Source organism: Gossypium hirsutum, chromosome A13, assembly GCF_007990345.1.
Source record: "Gossypium hirsutum isolate 1008001.06 chromosome A13, Gossypium_hirsutum_v2.1, whole genome shotgun sequence".
Taxonomy (NCBI): Eukaryota; Viridiplantae; Streptophyta; class Magnoliopsida; order Malvales; family Malvaceae; genus Gossypium; species Gossypium hirsutum.
The window spans coordinates 14,319,158-14,336,780 of NC_053436.1; the positions used below are offsets into that span (position 1 = coordinate 14,319,158).

General features: G+C 34.1%; 2 protein-coding genes across 2 annotated transcripts; one reads left to right on the top strand and one right to left on the bottom strand.

Annotated features, from left to right (window-relative positions):
- Positions 1–2,460: 2,460 nt before the first annotated feature.
- Positions 2,461–4,012, bottom strand: LOC107894639 (uncharacterized). The gene is made up of 4 exons (XM_016819893.1): positions 3,635–4,012; positions 3,122–3,586; positions 2,965–3,015; positions 2,461–2,814 (listed from the first exon to the last, which is right to left on the bottom strand). The coding sequence occupies exons 1-4, from the start codon at positions 4,010–4,012 to the stop codon at positions 2,461–2,463; spliced, it is 1,248 nt and encodes a 415-aa protein (XP_016675382.1).
- Positions 4,013–13,324: 9,312 nt separating this feature from the next.
- On the top strand, positions 13,325–15,464 carry LOC107894640 (NAC domain-containing protein 83-like). Its single transcript, XM_016819895.2, has 3 exons — positions 13,325–13,773; positions 13,895–15,175; positions 15,317–15,464. Exons 2-3 carry the CDS (start codon positions 14,468–14,470, stop codon positions 15,398–15,400), a joined length of 792 nt encoding a protein of 263 aa, XP_016675384.1. The 5' UTR covers positions 13,325–13,773; positions 13,895–14,467; the 3' UTR covers positions 15,401–15,464.
- The last annotated feature ends 2,159 nt before the right edge of the window (positions 15,465–17,623 follow it).

Consider the following 17,623-nt stretch of genomic DNA (forward strand, 5'->3'; position numbering starts at 1 on the left):
TAACACAGGTATTTATGCCAAGCTCATGAGAAATGCTTTCAGTTTATGATGCACATTTAGTGAAGATGTAAATAGGTAATTCATGCTTATGAGAATGATTTTGTGATGAATTTGTGATTATAGGTCTATACTTATGATGTATGAATATGTAACGTTACCAATGTGGTGAAAATGAATTAATATGGTGTGATAAACTTAGTATCGTTAATTTACACTAAAACAGTTTTGGACAGCAGCCATAGTCCGACTTTGAAAATCCTCCAAATATTGTGGAAATTAATTTGAAGGCTTAAAAAAATATGAAATTAAAGCCTAATGAGTCTAGTTTCACATAGAAGAAACGTTGTAAGAAAAAGAGTTTCATATTATGAAATATTTAAATTATTGTGAGACAGAGTTAGAATGACTTCGAAATCCCCTGATCTGATTTTAGAAAATCATTGAAAACTGTAAAAAATATTTATAGGTTATAATTTATATGCTTAGGATTCTTAATGAGTCTATTTTCAAGAGAAATAGACGGGAACATCATCCGAGTCTCGTATTATGAGATAATTAACTTTTAGTGAATAAGGATCAGAATTGTTAGACAACGAAAAAGGGGTAACTTTAAGGAATAAACTGACTAATTTGCTAAACCAAAAATTCTGAAAATTTTATGGTAAGAAGATATGTGAGTCTAGTTTCAGAGAAAATTAGCAGAACTTAATTTGGAGTTTCGTAGCTCTAGATATAAATAATTTAGTAACTGTAACTCGAGAAAATAGCTTAACTGGAACATGAGTAAAAATGCAAATAGGGTTATATTACCATGAAAAACAAGTTGATAAATTGCTTATTAGTTTCATACGGTCTTACTAATCTATAAAGCTTACTCCCTTCCATTCCTTTAGTGTTTTCAGGTTAGCTTGGGGTTGGAGATCGTCAGAGGCAGCATCACACTATCATGTCGCTACCTTTGGAATAATGAATTATATATATTAGAAATTTCAAGTGAGTGGCATATATAGGGATCTAGTTGATTGACATGTATTATTTTTGCTTTGGCCCAAGGTGTTGGCTTATGTTGAGTTATATGTATATGGCCATGAGATGTGGCTCATATTGATTATGGCTTGTAAGCCTAGCTATTCATGTCATGTCTAATGTTTATAATATGATTATGTTTGTTTGCCATGCATGGTTAGTAATATGACATGTGTGTTGGATGTATGCTCTATGACCAATTGAGGTGGTTATAGCCATGTAATAATTGCACGTTATAAACACAACGTGATAATGATTGAACATGAGTGCTTGATGGATAAGTTGGTAACCATAGTATAATGGTAAAAGTGGTCATCAAAATGACAAGTCTTATGAATGTGAAATAAGGAATCTAGACTTGGTATTGCATGAGTAGATGCATTACTTGTAAGAGGGCATGTTAATGTTAAGAATATGTCTTAATAAAGAGTGTTTAATCACTAAAATGATGCCATAATTTGCGATTTTGATGTGCATAAGGCTATAAGAGATTATGGGTAACATGAAGGCTTGGAAAATAGCCTAAGTGTTGGCCACACGGGCTGAGACACGACTGTGTGTCTCAACCGTGTGAGAGACACGGCCTAGAGACACGGGCGTGTGGCCCAGCCGTGTGGTTCGATGTGCATGATGAAGTCATAAATATAGAGTTACACGGACGTGTCCCTATGTCCACACAGACGTGTGACCTTGTTTCATGGGAAAATTTTCTAAGTTTTCCTGAAACTTTTGAAAGTTCTCGGTTTAGTCCTGAATCAATTTCGATGAATGTTTTGGGCTTCGTAGACCTAAATAAGGGACGAGATGCATGTGTTTGAAAGGTTTTGAATTAAAAGAGATTTTATGGCCCGATTTTTTCATGAATGTGTATGTTTAAGTATGGTAATGCCTCGTACCCTATTCTGACATCGAAAATGGGGAAAAGGTGTTACAAGAACTCACACTTGCTGAATTTTACATAAAGCTGCTTCTCTCGAAGAATATGAAGCACTACTCTAAGATGCTCATCATGCTCATCCTTAGTCTTAGAGTATACTAGAATGTCGTCGATGAAGACCATGACAAACTAATCAAGATAGGGCTGAAATACTCGGTACATCAGATCCATGAATGCAGTCAGTGCATTCGTCAAACCGAAAGGCATAACTAGAAACTCGTAATGCCCATAACGAGTCCTAAATGCAGTCTTATACACATCAGTCTCCTTAACTCTCAACTGATGATACCCTAAACAGGGATTGATCTTAGAGAATATAGAAGCCCCTCAGAACTGATCAAATAATTCGTCGATCCTCGGAAGTGGATACTTATTCTTAATAGTTAGCTTATTCAACTGCCGATAATCTATACACATCCTAATGGTCCCACCCTTCTTCTTAACAAACAGAACTGGTGCTCTCTGAGGAGACACACTAGGACAGATGGAACCACGGTCTAAAAGTTCCTGCAGTTGAGCTTTAAACTCTGTAAGCTCCTTCGGTGCCATACGGTAGGGAGAGATGGACACCGAGCTGTATTCGAAAGAAGCTCAATCCTAAATTCCACTTCTTGATTTGGTGGTAATCCTAGTAACTCCTCAAGAAAGGCGTTCGAAAAATCCTTTACTGTTCTGATGTTCCTAACAGAAGAGTCCCTAGAATCTGAAACACTTACATAGACCAAGTACACCTCACATCCTTTCCGAACCAGTTTCTCAATTAGTAAAACGAAGATCATATACAATAAATAGTCTCGATGCTCACCAATCATAACCACCTCCACATCATCCTTGGTCCTCAGAACGACTCTCTTAGATGCGCAGTCTAAACTGACTCAGTGCTCCACCAATCAGTCCATACCCAAGATAAGATTGAACTCTCCAAATAGAAGCTCTATCAAATTAGCTAGAAATATCTCCCCTTACACCTTTAACGAGACATTCTTGTATAGTTTACTAACCTGAATAGACTGCTCCAACGGGCTTATCATAGTAACCTCACTAGAAGTACTCTAAACTGATAACCCCAGATTTTCGAAAAAGAACAAGCTATATAGGAACTAGTGGATCCTATATCTATCAGAGTAAAGTAAGGTACATCAAATATAAAGAACGTACCAGTGATGACGTCAATAGCATCTTTGTCCTCTCGGTGAAATGCAGTATAAACCAAAGCAGGCTACTTCGCCTCACTCTGACCAGCACCTCTGCTCGGTGCTCTCCATCCATGACCCAAACCGTTACCACCCCTACCTGTCCATGGCCCCTAGGTGGCTGCTGAACTGCTCTCTGAGGCTGTACACTACCCGGAGCTGGAGCTTGCATCTGATCTGTACACTGTGGACACTCCCTAATACGGTGCTCAAGAGACCCACACCTCAAACATGCTCCATTCCTCCTCCAGCACTCACCCAGATGGCGTCTCCCACAGTCATCGCATGATTGTAACCTAGTAGGAACAACAGAAGCAACAGGGGCCCCCACTCTAACTGACCCATCAGATCTGGCCTTTTTCTTAGACCTCGGAACAAAACTAGAGGGCTCTGAATGCCTCTTTTCCTTACCTCTCTCCCTATCTCTATCCTAGCGCTCAACATGTTTAACATCTTTAGCGATCTTTTCCTTCTCTACCAGAATAGAAAACTCACGCTCCCTCTGCAGAGCAATCAGAACCCTCAGGTTATCCCTTAGGTCGTCCTCAAACCTAACACATCTCTCATACTCCAATGCTACCATACCTCGAGCATAGCGACTCAGCCTCAGAAATTTAGCCTCATATTCGGCCACAGATCGATCACTTTGTGTGAGGTTCAGAAACTCACCCCTACAAGTATCAATGTAGCTGGCTCCTACATATTTGCTCTGAAATGTAGTTTTAAAGAACTCCCAAGTCAAACGATTAGGCTGAGTGCCCTCTTTAACAGTTAACCACCACTGATATGATCCGTCGCGAAGCAAGTAGATTGCACCCTTCAATTTCTGCTCAGGGTTACAGTCTAAATCATCCATAATCCTCTTTGTGGCCTCTAACCAGTACTCAACCACATTAGGGGAGACTCCTGTGACACTCTAAATAACTCAGCCCCATTAGACCGGAGTCGTTTAATTACCGACCCTCGACCCCCAAATCCAGAATTGAGTCCAATGACCCTCTCTAATATCTTCAGAATAGTTTGGGACAGTGTGTCGTCCCCAGCCGGTCAACTTTGAGACCCAGTCTCAGTCTAAGTAACAGGTGATACCGGTGTCTCACTAGTGTCTAGGTTCGTCATGCTGCCCAGAGATGAGAACTTAGCTTGAGCCCCTTACGGCTTCCATCTCAGCCTCGAATACCAAATCCCCGAATACTTTGTGCACTCGTTGTGATTTAGAACTTTTATCTACATTAACAATTTTATGTATCAGTTTCGATATTTATTAACAGATGTTTTATGCATAAAGAATCAGAAGTTCAAAGTTGTTTTGCAAGTTTTAGTCTCTATTAGTTTCACTACAGTTTCAGAATGTACTAACTATAATATTCCCAAGTAAACTATCAACAATGCTTTCAAAATTTCTTTGTCAAAGATTAGAAATACTTACAAGATCAGTGCCGGAAACCATATACTAATCAAAATATTTTTAAACCAAATTTTGGAACCCAAAATTCACAGTCAAGTTTTACAATCTGGCTCTGATACTACTAAATGTAACACTCTAAACTCGGTCTAGACGTTATGGTCGAATTCGAAAGTGTCACATGAAATGAGTTGAAAAGAAAACCGTTGTCGTTAAATTAAAACCCATTTTTCCAGTTCATTTAGCCTTAATCATTATTATTAATTTCAAAGCTTACTTTCATTTAATCATTTAGTGATAAAACATATTTGTAGCGGAAGCTTGTAAAAACTTTGTTTTTAGAAAATCGTTCAAGTAATGAGTAATTAAAACCAAAAACCTGAACCAAAGCCAAACAGTTTAAAAACAATCCAGAGAGTCTCAGAAAATACAAACTCTCAAATCTTAATGCCAAACTTAAATAAAAACTAAAATAAATGAAACAGTTTTGGCGAGTGGTCACCGTCGAGTCTTCAGCTGCACCTATCCGCCTAATTTTGTGGGTTACCTGTACAGAATAACAGAAAAGAGTGAGTTTATGTAAACTTAGTGTGTAACCCAACAAAATTAAGCATGTACACATACAAAATATCAAAAATCAGACAAATTCATATTCGGGCATGGACCTATAGCAAATATAGATACAATATCAAAATATTACCCCTCATCCTCTACACACCATCTCCAACCATCCCTACACACCATATGGGGTTTAAAACACTCACCTATCCCTACACACCACAGTGTACTGATGCGGCACATAACATATATAATGCAGCCATGCTACCAGATATTAGGCAAAATCTGCCTTTCAGACACTTCCTCCAATATACATCATCCCATCCAAATCACAATAGCCGAACATGTATACAATATTAACACATAAATCATGCTTAACATGCTTTTCATAACAGATATTTGATATACAAAATAGGCATGCTCATAATCATATTTTGTCTAACAGATCGCTTGATTTTAGGGTTAGATGGCGTTTACCGACCTTACGATAGGTCCACAGTTGATTCGGATGACCTGTACGACCCTACAGAAAATCTTAGTATAATGGGCCCACATGCCCATGTGGTTTGCCTGTGTGGGCTCACATGCCCATATGGCCCATCCGTGCGGATCACACGACCTGACCCAGATATCACACGTCCGTATGGCGTGCCCGTGTGGGCCCATACGCTCGTGTGGCCACACGCCCAATTCAGTCTAGTCCGTGTGGCCCACACGACCACACTCCAGCTATCACACAGCTATGTCTTGTGCACGGCCTGGCTTTCATCGATCACACAACCTATCACACGACTGTGTGACGTCAACAAAAGGGTTTTTCAGCTTTCGCTGAATCCTAATTTTCTGCGTTTCGGATACACACCTGGTACTGTTTTAACGCAATAACACCCCCGAGATCACCAGAACCTACAATTCACCATTTATCCTGAATTAATCGCTTAAAACAATAAATTAAACCGAACTCCCTTGAACTAATCAAGTCAAAATTTGAATACTCAAAGCTTACCTGAATTCTTGAACACCTCCAACTAAGATTCCACGTGAGGGAGATCCCCTCCTTCACGATTCACTGCTAAGTAGAACAAAATTTTAATCCCATGAAAAGATTCGAGAATAAAAACATAGATTTTAATGTTTTACTCTCACAAACTAACACTGTCAAACCCAAACTGTAGTTAAAGGGAATATAACTCCACTTACCAACCAATTAAAGAATAGGAAACCCCAGAACAATGATTGAACGCAGGATTCACTATCTAAATTAAAGAATTGAAAGAATTTTTACCAAAAAAGAAAAGGAAAAATCGAAGGGAAGAAAAGAAAAAATTTTGACGTAAATTTTTTTTTGGAATTTAGGAGGAAAAAGAAAAAATAACAACCAAAATCAAGATTATACTCCCATATCCCTAGATTTTCTCCCCCCATTAACCCACTTAGAAACATGCTCAACAGAAACTCTAGCAGATACGCTAGAAAAAAATATAAACAGCTACACTTATATAGAGATTCGAACACAGGACCTCTAACACACCAACACCCTTACCACTTGAACCAGCAGGCTCGTTTTGACATGGAATTTCAGACAATTAAATATAAGCCCACCGAACAGAGATAGGGATTAATTCGAAAAATAACAAAATTTGCCAAAGCTAAGGCTTGAACTTAAGACCTCTCACACATACCCAGAATACTTAACCACTGAAGCACATACACAATTGTGTCAGATTTTACAGAAGCAGAAATAAACTATTTGAGGCATTACAAGTGCCTTAAATGGAAATTGATCTAAAGGCATGTTGGCAATTAAGCCATTTAAAGTCATGATTATTGCTTAACATCTTTCACTGACTAGAATTATAACATAAGAATCTAGTAAACTAGTTAATAACTTAAGCTAATAGATTGTTAATTCCCTTTCCTTCTCTCTCTATATATATACATACGTGAACGCATGCGCGGGTTTCCCTTAGTGGGAAAGAAAAGATGAAAACACCATTTTCTCCATCTTTTGCAAACTGGAACAAAAAGAAAGAAAAGAAACATTCTTCTCATTTCTTAAGTCTCGTGGCTTGTAGCAATAAATTTGGTAAGTTTTGTGTTTAATTAGAATTGAAATGTTGATAAATGGTACTTGATCATGAAAATATAAGCAACAATATATGAATGTGAGTTTAAAATGAATTATAAGGTTTAGGAGTATAAACATATTGCATCATAGAATAAGATATTAATAAATAAAAGATTAGTCTACATGATGTTTTCTATAATAATAAGAATAAGAGGTAATACAAAAATCATATAAGTCACACTAAATATAGAGGAATGCTTAGCATAGTGGATTTGTTCTTCACACACAAGTTAAAAAAAAGATACGAGAAAAGTTGTGATGAGTTCTATATTGAATCAGAGTTTATCATTTGATCTTGTATTGTAGAATGATTTTGTAATTCCCCCATATTCAGTAAACAAAATCCTTTTTTAGCCATTCACTCTTTAGTCTTACACTATTCTATATATATCTTCCAAGACCCATGTCTCAAATTTTCCTACAAATCTGATATAGAAAGAAGTAAAATTTATTAAATATAATAGTAATAAAGAACAAGATTTGATGAGAAAAAAACTGAGCAGTGCTCAAAATTGGGAATTTGTGTAACAACCCAATTTCAGTGGTGTTAGAAACAGTAGTTTCGAGACCATGACTTCGAAAAGTGAGATATTATTTTAATATTTATTTAATATTTATAGGGTTAATTTAAGGTCGTATTAAATTTTTTGTTAAGAAACTTCTAAGTTTAAATGGTTAATTAGGTAAAAAAGGACGAAATTGTAAATGATGTCAAAGTTGAATTCTATTAGCTAAAAGGGTTTAATGGCCGTGAAATTTTAATTTAGGGGACTTAGATGGTAATTAAAACATATAGTAAGATAGTGGATTGTGATGGAGAGGTTTGTGTGTGATTTTAATAGATTCTAAAGGTTAGATTAGTAATTAAATAAGTTAAGTTAAAATTAATAAAACAAAGATGAAACAAATGCCATCTTCATCATTTTTCTTTTCTTTCTTGGTCGAACACCATGGTTAAGAAGGAGGAAACTTTTGGTTGTGGTTTTGCTCATGCATGGTAAGATTTTAAGTCACGTTTTTAATAATTTTTATGTTTTTAAACTCGTTTTAGCTTAAACTACTTAGCCCAAGGGTTAATTTGCAAAACTGTTAAGGGTTGAGGGATATCCTATGAATGAAATTGGTGAATTTTTGAAGTTAATTAATAGATAATTAAAGTTAGTTGTTAAATGAACAAGTTTTGTTAAGTGATTTTTATGAATTTAGGGTTAAGATTGAATTGTTAAAAATGTAAAATTCCTTGAGGCTAATGTGAAATAATGAAAGATATGGGCTATAGAGGACCCCTAGTGAAATCGAATAGCATGTTTTAGTGAGAAAAATGGTGAAATTTCAAGTTAAAAATTTAGGGACTAAATTGTAAAAAAGTTAAAGTATTGGGGGTAAATTTGTAAATTTTTTATAGAAGGGTTTAATTGTATAAAACTACTTGTTAGAATGTTGGAAGTATAATAATTGAATTAAATTATTATTTAGATTAAGAAAAGAATCTATCGGACCTGAATCGGGGTAAGGCGAAAGTTTCGGATTAGCTTTTGGCTAGCTTTAACAACTGTGGTGATTTAGGTAAGTTCGTACTATACTATTTATCTTTACATTTAATTATCATTATTAGTTGAACTTTAAATTCATACAGTGTTATTCAGGCTTAGTGCTTAACAGGCTTAGTACCGGTGTTATTTAGGCTTAGTGCTAGTGTTATTCAGGCTTAGTGCCAATGTTATTCAGGCTTAGTGCCTAACAGGCTTTGAGCCGGTGTATTAAATGTTCACGTTCGTTCGAAATTTGGTAATATGTAGACAATGACTTGACTTATCGAACTTACTAAGCTTCTTTGAACTTACTCGTTTAATTTGATTTTGTAGGACTCTTGGAATCATAGCATTAATTGGATCAACTTGGGAGCTCACACATTATCATCCATCCCTTCGTAGTCATTTTGTGTTTTGTTTTAACGTTTGTTAAAAGTGGCATGTAATTAAAAAAGGTCTTGTAGTACTATGATATAATGTAGTTGAACTATTAAGTTGGAAATGGTCATTTTGATATTGGTATGGTATGTTTGATGTTTTGGTTTTATGCATATAAATATGATATGCTAAGCATATATAATTTGAAATAGTTGGTATATTGAATTTGTTGAGGTTTGGGTTGATTCTGTAATTACATGTGGTACCAATATAGGTATATTGTTTGGTTGATGAGAATAGGTTGTGTAAGTGTGATTTTGATATGTTTTGGTCGTGTTTAAGTAAGTATTGGATAGGTTTATAGGTTGGCTAATTGTATGCTTGTGGCACAAGAAAATACAATTGGTAAACTTGATTTTTAGGGTACATTTGGTACACATAGCCTGACACACAGGTTGTCACACGACCGTGTATAACATACGGTCTGTTCGCAGCAGTTGTGTGTCTTTTAAGTTTCAGGTGCATGTTTCACACCTAAAATAGTGAGTTACACGGTCTGAGGTACGGCCTGTAACACGATCGTGCGTCTCTTTTTCGAGCACACACACGGGCTGGGACACAGTCGTGTGGTCCTAGTCAGTGAGTTACATGGTTTAGGAACACGGGCGTGTGGGATAGACACACGACCATGTTTTGGCCACATGGGCTGGCTTGTGTCACACGGCTGTGTGACTCCTGTTTTTCAAAATTTTTAACCTTTATCCAACTTTTTAGGTTTGTTTCAAATTGACCCCAAAAGATTTCCAAATTATGATTAGAGCTTAGTAAGCTCGATTTAAGGCCCATAAAAGTATGTTTGACTTAAATTGAATGTGATTTGTTATTAATATTTCTTAGAAATATAGAATTTATGTAAGGTTAAATGTTATTAAATTCTTTGTGATACTTGGTAATCCAATCCGGTGACATAAGTAAGTTAGGGGTGTCACAATTTGATAATAAACATGACATGGGCTGTGATGAGATAAAAGTGAATCCATGTTAAGAGAAATGAATAGAGGAAATGGAGGCTTTTTGTGTTGGTGAAATGAGAAGAATTGCAAGAAAATAAGGAGGAAGAAGAAGGAAAGAAAACAAACCGGTAGGCAAAGTAGAGGCAGGGGTAGCAGCAACGATAGCGACTATGGTAGTGGCAGGGGTTAGTGATCTTAAAAATGCCATAGATTTTGTTTGAAATTTTTTTACTTTTGATGGTTAGGTGAAGAAAAAGAATACCCTTTGGCTCATCATGTCCAACTCATGTCCAATGTGGCAAGTTAACTTACCACGTCAACTAGTTAACTAGCCACGTCACCTGTTCCGTTAGACCTATAACAAAAAATATTAGGTGACTAATTTGTCACTTTTTGATAACTTTAGTGTCCGGTTTGTTATTTTTCTAATTTTTTTCATTTCTATAATTGACATATATAATTTTTAGATAATATATACTTATGAATTTTTTATATTTTATTCCTATTTTTTACAATTTTTGTATGGTTTATACAAACAAATATTTAACTAATTGGTTTAGTGATTGTTTTGTTATTTTATCAAAGTTGAGTGACTGTTGGTGTAGTTTGCCCTTAATATAATTATATTTATTTAATGTTAACATTATTTTGTATATATATTTTATAGTTTACATATGATTTTTTTAATACTTTCTTTCCATTTTAATAATATATATATTTTATCTATTTTTCTGAATTTTAATTCACATATATTTTTAAGATTATTTTAATATTTTTCTAAGTTCTTTTCATTTCTATAAGTGACATATATAATTTTTACATTATATATATTTATGGATTTTTTATATTTTATTTATATCTTTTACAATTCTTTTTGGTTTATACATATTTTTTACATATAAAATGTCACTCGTTCTTTGGCTCAATCTAACAAATGTTTTTTTTCTTAACATCAATTAAAAAAAGGGGTCAAAAAGCCTAATCTGATATATTTTACATATTAAATTGAGAAAAAAATAATTTAAATATCAAAATAAAAAAATAAATGTCTTTTGAAGGCCAAATAATGAATTAAGGCATGATGTTATTTAGTTGAATCATTTTATACAGGTAAAAGGGAACATTACACATGGTTAAAAGAAATGAAAAGTCATTGTATGAATAAATGTGAGTTCATATATTGTTTTGGTAGATAGAAGTTTTAAAGGAAAATATAAGCAACAGTATATGAATGTGAGTTTAAAATGAATTATAAGGTTTATGAGTAAAAAGAGACTGTATTATAGAATAAGATTTGGGACCCTCGTTTCACTTTAAGATTTTGGAAATAGTTGCACAAGTCACTTGGAATTAAATTGAATTTCAGTACAACATTTCATCTTCAAACAGACGGTCAATTAGAGAGAGTTATTCAAATTTTCGAAGATATGTTGTATCATTGATTTTGAAGGCAACTGGGAATATTATTTGCTGTTGTTGGAATTTGCTTACAATAACAATTTCTAATCAAGTATTCAAATGACCCCATATGAAGTATTGTAGGGCTGGAAGCTGGATCGTACTAGGTGAAAGAAAAATAATTAGGCCAGAGTTGATTAAGAAAATTGGAAATAAAGTCAAATTAATTAAAGGTAGGCTAAAAGCAACATCAAACAAGCAAAAATCTTACGTAGATTTGAAACAGAAAGAAATTGAGTTTTTAGTAGCAAAGAAAATGTTTCTAAAAGTTTCCCGGTGGAAAATTTGCTTTGTTTTGGTTGAAAGGCCAAGTTGAGCCTAAGATATATCAGACCATATGAACTTCTTAAACGAATTGGACCTATAGTTGATAAGCGCTAAAAGTAACATGTTTTAATCTCATTATTAATGCGTTTTTAGGTGATTATTCGATGTTAATAGTAAATTTTATGGTCCTAATCCTTTAAATTCATATTTTTATACTTAGGAGAGCATTTCGGAGCAAAATGAATGAAAAACAAGTGAAACCAAAAAATCAGAGCAAGTTACAGGAGCCACACAAGTTGCTATAAAGTCATGTGGCAAGCCGTGTCTATTTCACGAATTGGTACTTTGAACTGGGGAAAATGCGATTTTTAGGTTTTTCGAGCATTCTAAGGTGTATATATGACAAAAATAAGAAGATAAGAGGTAGCCATCATAGAATACTCAAGAAAATAACTCGAAAAACACCATTGAAGCCGATTTTGAAGCAGATTCCCGTCAAGATTGAAGACTCCCAGTTGATTTCTCAAGAGATTATAATGAGTTTCTTTATTTTTTTTCAATATACTATCTTTGGGGTGTTTTTATATGCAAGCATGAACTAATTTTCTGAATACCTAAGGAGATGAACCTTATGATGGATTCTGTCATTTATTTTTATTTTTACGCAATAAATATTTAGATCTTGTTCTCAATTATGTGTGCTTAATTATTGGTTTAATATTTCTAGATTATTGATCCATGTTTGATGTGTTTAAATCAGAGGAGGAATAGACCCTGTTTAAGAGTAAATTGAGTGGAGTTGCATGCAATCCTAGAAATAGGATGGCATAAATCTACCAGATTAGAGTCAAATATAATAGGGGAATCCATAGCACAAGTTAATGCGATAATATGAGCTTTAATTAGAAAGAAATTTCAATTAATCAACTTAGAGTTAGTTGCTTTTACTCTCGAAAAGAGATATTAGCATACTTTAGGGATTTCTACGGATCAAGATACTAAGTAAAGAAATTGTGTAATTTAGATTGATAATGACAGATAAAATCTAGGTAAATTATTTCCTAGGTATTGTATGGGGACTAAGTTGTTAGTAAACAAATTTAATAGAATTGAGTGAGAAAGAAAAGATGAAAACATCAACTTCTCCATCTTTTGCAAACCGAAACAAAAAGAAACATTCCTCTTATTTTTCAAGTGTTGTGGCTTGTAGCAATAAAATTGGTAAGTTTTATTTTTAATTAGAATTGAAATGTTGATAAATGGTACTTAATCAATAAAATATATGAATGTGAATTTAAAATGAATTATAAGGTTTAGGAGTAATATTAATGAATAAAAGATTAGTCTACATGCAATAAGAAGAAGAAGGGGTAATACAAAAATCACATGAATTAGCACTATACAGAGGAATGCTTAGTGTGGTGGAGGGGTTATCTTTATTGGAACAGTAGCAAATTGACTTCCATTAACAAAAGAGAAGAAAAGGTCTGGTCAAGAAAACCAGGGGCAACAAAACTACATCAGTCCCAAGAAACCAAACAAACATCAAAAGACGGTATAAAATTGACTTCCATTAACAAAAGAGAAGAAAAGGCCTGGTCAAGAAAACCAGGAGCAACAAAACTACATCAATCCCGAGAAACCAAACAAACATCAAAGACCCAAAACAAATAGTTGAGCTCTCAACCCAAACAAGAAGCCAAAAGTAATAGTGCAAAGAGAGCTCCATTTCCTCATCAAGACAGAACAAGGTCACAGAAGTTAAATCGACCGAACCACCCCTCGCCGATCTCCGTCAACATAAACAGTAGCCACATCCAGGAAGAAAGGCCCATCTTGTGGAAGCAGATGAGCCACAATGTTGGCACTTCGATGGATGTAAGTAACACTGCTCAACAAAAGGTTTTCTTTAATAAATCCTTACCACCACCCCTAATTTCCCATCTGTCTTCATTTGGTGATGTGAGTTTCTTTATAACCATCAATGAGTCGCCTTCAGAAACAACATGCATGAACCCCAAATCTGCTGCAAAAGTCGTCGCCTGGATCGCTGCCATAGCCTCCGCCAAAAACGCGTTGGGTATCTACCTATTAGGTTGCACACTAGAAGCCAGGACAAGACCTTCAGTATTTCTAATGACATACCAGAGCATGATTTTGAAGAGGTCCCTTAAAAGTAGCATCAAAATGAGCTATTCTAATGTTTTTAACGACTTTCAACCGCCAATATCTTGATGTGTCCCGTACGAGGGACTTTCCGGCTTTAAATCAGCAAAGGAGGTATCTTAAGCTGATATTTTAGAACAGAATTTTCTGATGTGTTTTTGCTTCGGTTTCTTTTGAATATTAAGAAGAAAAATGACTTATGAGGTTAAAATTGTCAATTTCATATTATGAAATTTGAATTATTATTATTTTATTTTAAAATAATAAACGAATTATTTGATACAAAAGCTATATATATGCGATGTGAGGTTATAACCTGACATCTTTCTACAACAGTACTTTTTGAATTTCCTTTGAAGACCACCAAATTAGTCTCATCTTTCTCTTCGTCGACGAAACCCCGATTATGCCACAACTTCAGATTCCTTTAGGGTTTCTATTTCTTCCCACCAAAGAAGAAATCCTTTGTGATTACCTTAAACCAATCATCAAGGGCGATCCCATACCTTCTGGTGTGCTGAAGGCGCGCCATATTTATGGTGCAAATCGCGAGACTTGGAATATCTTCGACCAAGATTTGCTAGAGTCTTTCTGGGTTCTCACAAAGTTGAAGAAAAAGAGCAAATCAAGAATCGAAAGAACCGCCGGAGATGGATGTTGGTTCCAACAGTTTGCCAAAGAAGTGAAGAGTAAGGACGGCGGCGAAGTCATAGGGTTTGATAAATACTTCACATACACCAGCAAGAAAAAGAAGAAATCAAATGGTCAATGGATTATGCATGAGTTCTCTTTGAAAGACCAAGAAGCTGTTGGTTTGAGTGATTTGGTTATCTTCGAGATTAAGAATAAGGATGCCGCTGTTGTGAGCTCGGATTACGAAGAAAGTGAAGGAGAAATAAAAAAGAACAAGAAACGTAAGTTGATGGCGGTGCCGTCGGATTCAACAAATGATTTTGCTACCATGCCCGTGGGGAATCAGACATTTGATTATATGGCTCCAGAAATAGGAGGCTTCTCACCCTTCTCTGCATGTTTAGACCAACAACCAAACCCTTGGACGTCGGCAGGCGTTGATGGCAATCTTGGAGTGCCTGACTATAATTCTCACCATCTGGTACCTGCCAAACCCTTGCTCTATTTTCGTTTTGTACGTTATATATTCATAAGTTGGTTCATGCATGCTATTGTGACTCAATTTGTATGTATATATATTTGATTCTCAAAATTGACCATTGTTATTGATTTGTATATTTAGGAAGAAGCTAATGAGGCTGGGGACGCCAATCTTTTCTTCACTTTCCAAGAAGTGGACAACATTTTGAACTCCAATCAGAGTTGATGTAAATGCCTTCATGTAACTCTACATATGAATATTAGTGATGGCTTTTTTCCCGTGGTTTTTTTCCCTTCCAAATTGGAAGGGTTTTCCACGTAAATTTGGTGTTTCTTTAGATGCCTTTATTTATTTTAATATATTAATACACTAATTTAAAATATATTTTAAAACTAAAATTGATTTAAATATTTTATAATCAAACATGATTTTTTTAACTTAAAAAACCCAGGTTTTAATTACCACCGTTGAAAATTTTAATTATCAATATTATATTATTATTTTGATTTGTGTATTATTAAATTTTTATTTTTAAAAAATAAATACCTAAAAATGTGACATAATAATATCTTAATCAAAATAACCCCAATTATGACGTCAACCACTAATTATAATGACACTTACTAAAATAAATTTTAAAACATTGATAAATGATGCAACTTTTTTTTTTTGAAATAAAAATAATTACAACCAATATTAAAATAAAACATATTATACCATAATCAATTAAAATATTAAAGAAAATAAACTAATCATATCATTTAAAATCCAACCCAAAACAAAATTAAAATTAATCATGTAAAATATAATCGAATTAATCTAAAACTAATAGCAAAAATAACTTCAATTAAAAATAGGAAATAAATCAAAACTGTGAATTAGAGGTCAAATTAAATCGAATAATGAGACTAAAGGACCTATCGTCAAATTATCCCCAGAAATCACGTGGTTCAATGTAGAGCTCCCATTTCAAAACTAAAATTGTATTTAAAAATATTTTATGTAAATTATTAGTTGTACTAAGTTTGTTTTTATCTTAACAATATTTTTTTATTAATTTTACCAATAGTATATAATATGTTTGTAACACTCCAAAATTTCCGATTAAACACATGACACTATTTCAATGTGGATACAATGAGTTTTCGAGAAAAATAAAAAATTTGTCGAATCAAATAATTCTTATGAAAATAAAGTGATTTTGGATATGACAATAAATGAAAAAAAATTTAGACTTGAAAGTGTGATTAAAGGACCAAATAAAAAAAATTGTAAAGTTTGAGGACTAAAAGTGCAATTTGATCAAAATATGAGTGACTTAGTACTAATTAATAGGCATAAGGATAAGTTGGAAAATATATTGATATTTCGAGAATCACATCTGAGACCAAATAAAAAGATTAAAAAGTATAAGGATTAAATTATAAATTCTCTCATTTTTATAAAAAAATGGGGAAAAGTAGTTTTTCTACCATTTATAGAATACATTTGAATTATGATTTTTGGATTTGATAAGTACTTATTTCTTTATGAACGGAAAGTAGCTAGGTGCATGAACTACAGCAAATGTAACACACATCTCATGTACCTCCTTACAGTAAACCCAAAAAAAGGTAACAATGTCATTTGAGGTCCGACCACACCCTCATGATAATATTGATTTCAAGCATGCCAAAGAGCCCAAATGGTAAAAAGAATGATAGTAACATCAAACCCTTTGTATCTACTAAATAAAGAGGAACATGTAACCACTCCTAACTATTTAAGTTACTATACTATCTCCTTTCCACACCAATTTGTTTGGTCGAGCTATGGACGGTAAAAGGGATACCCAGGATTCTATCGATCTCATCTCTTGAAAACAAGGTACGGACCAAATCCCACTTCAATTAGACTTTGGAGAAATTAAATCAACAACCCTTAAGAACTGTGAATTAATACTCATTGTTCAGGCCTTGCAATCACTTGGCCCAGAAAGCCAACAATTATTCCACATTGAAATCGATGTCCTTGATCCATCTCTCCAACTAAGGCCCATCTCCAAAAGTCTGCGTAAACTCCATACACTAACACTGACAAGCCAATAACCTTATATTGAATTTAGTCAAATCACGAAAACTCATTCCTCCATTGATCTTTATTTTTTTATTCATTTTACCAATTGAAATAATATGTTTGTAACACTCCAAAATTTTCGATTAAACACGTGACACTATTTCGCTGGTGGATACAGTGAATTTTTGAGAAAAATGTAAAATTTGTCGAATCACATAATTCTTATGAAAATAAAGTGATTTTGGATATGAGAATAAATGCAAAGAATTTTAGAATTGAAAGTGTCATTAAAGGACCAAACCAAAAAAATTGAAAAGTTTGAGGACTAAAAGTACAATTTGATCAAAATATAAGTGAGTTAGTACTAATTAATAGGCATAAGGAAAAGTTGGA

Bases quoted from the DNA above. Each gene is read 5' to 3' on its own strand.
- LOC107894640 (XM_016819895.2), top strand. From the start codon at position 14,468: ATGCCACAACTTCAGATTCCTTTAGGGTTTCTATTTCTTCCCACCAAA. The intron at 15,176-15,316 runs GTACCTGCCAAA...TTGTATATTTAG, and splicing joins ACTATAATTCTCACCATCTG to GAAGAAGCTAATGAGGCTGG.
- LOC107894639 (XM_016819893.1), bottom strand. From the start codon at position 4,012: ATGGATGATTTAGACTGTAACCCTGAGCAGAAATTGAAGGGTGCAATC. The intron at 3,587-3,634 runs GTAGAGAAGGAA...GTTGAGCGCTAG, and splicing joins AGCGTGAGTTTTCTATTCTG to GATAGAGATAGGGAGAGAGG. The intron at 2,815-2,964 runs GTTAGTAAACTA...TGCGCATCTAAG, and splicing joins CGTTGGAGCAGTCTATTCAG to AGAGTCGTTCTGAGGACCAA.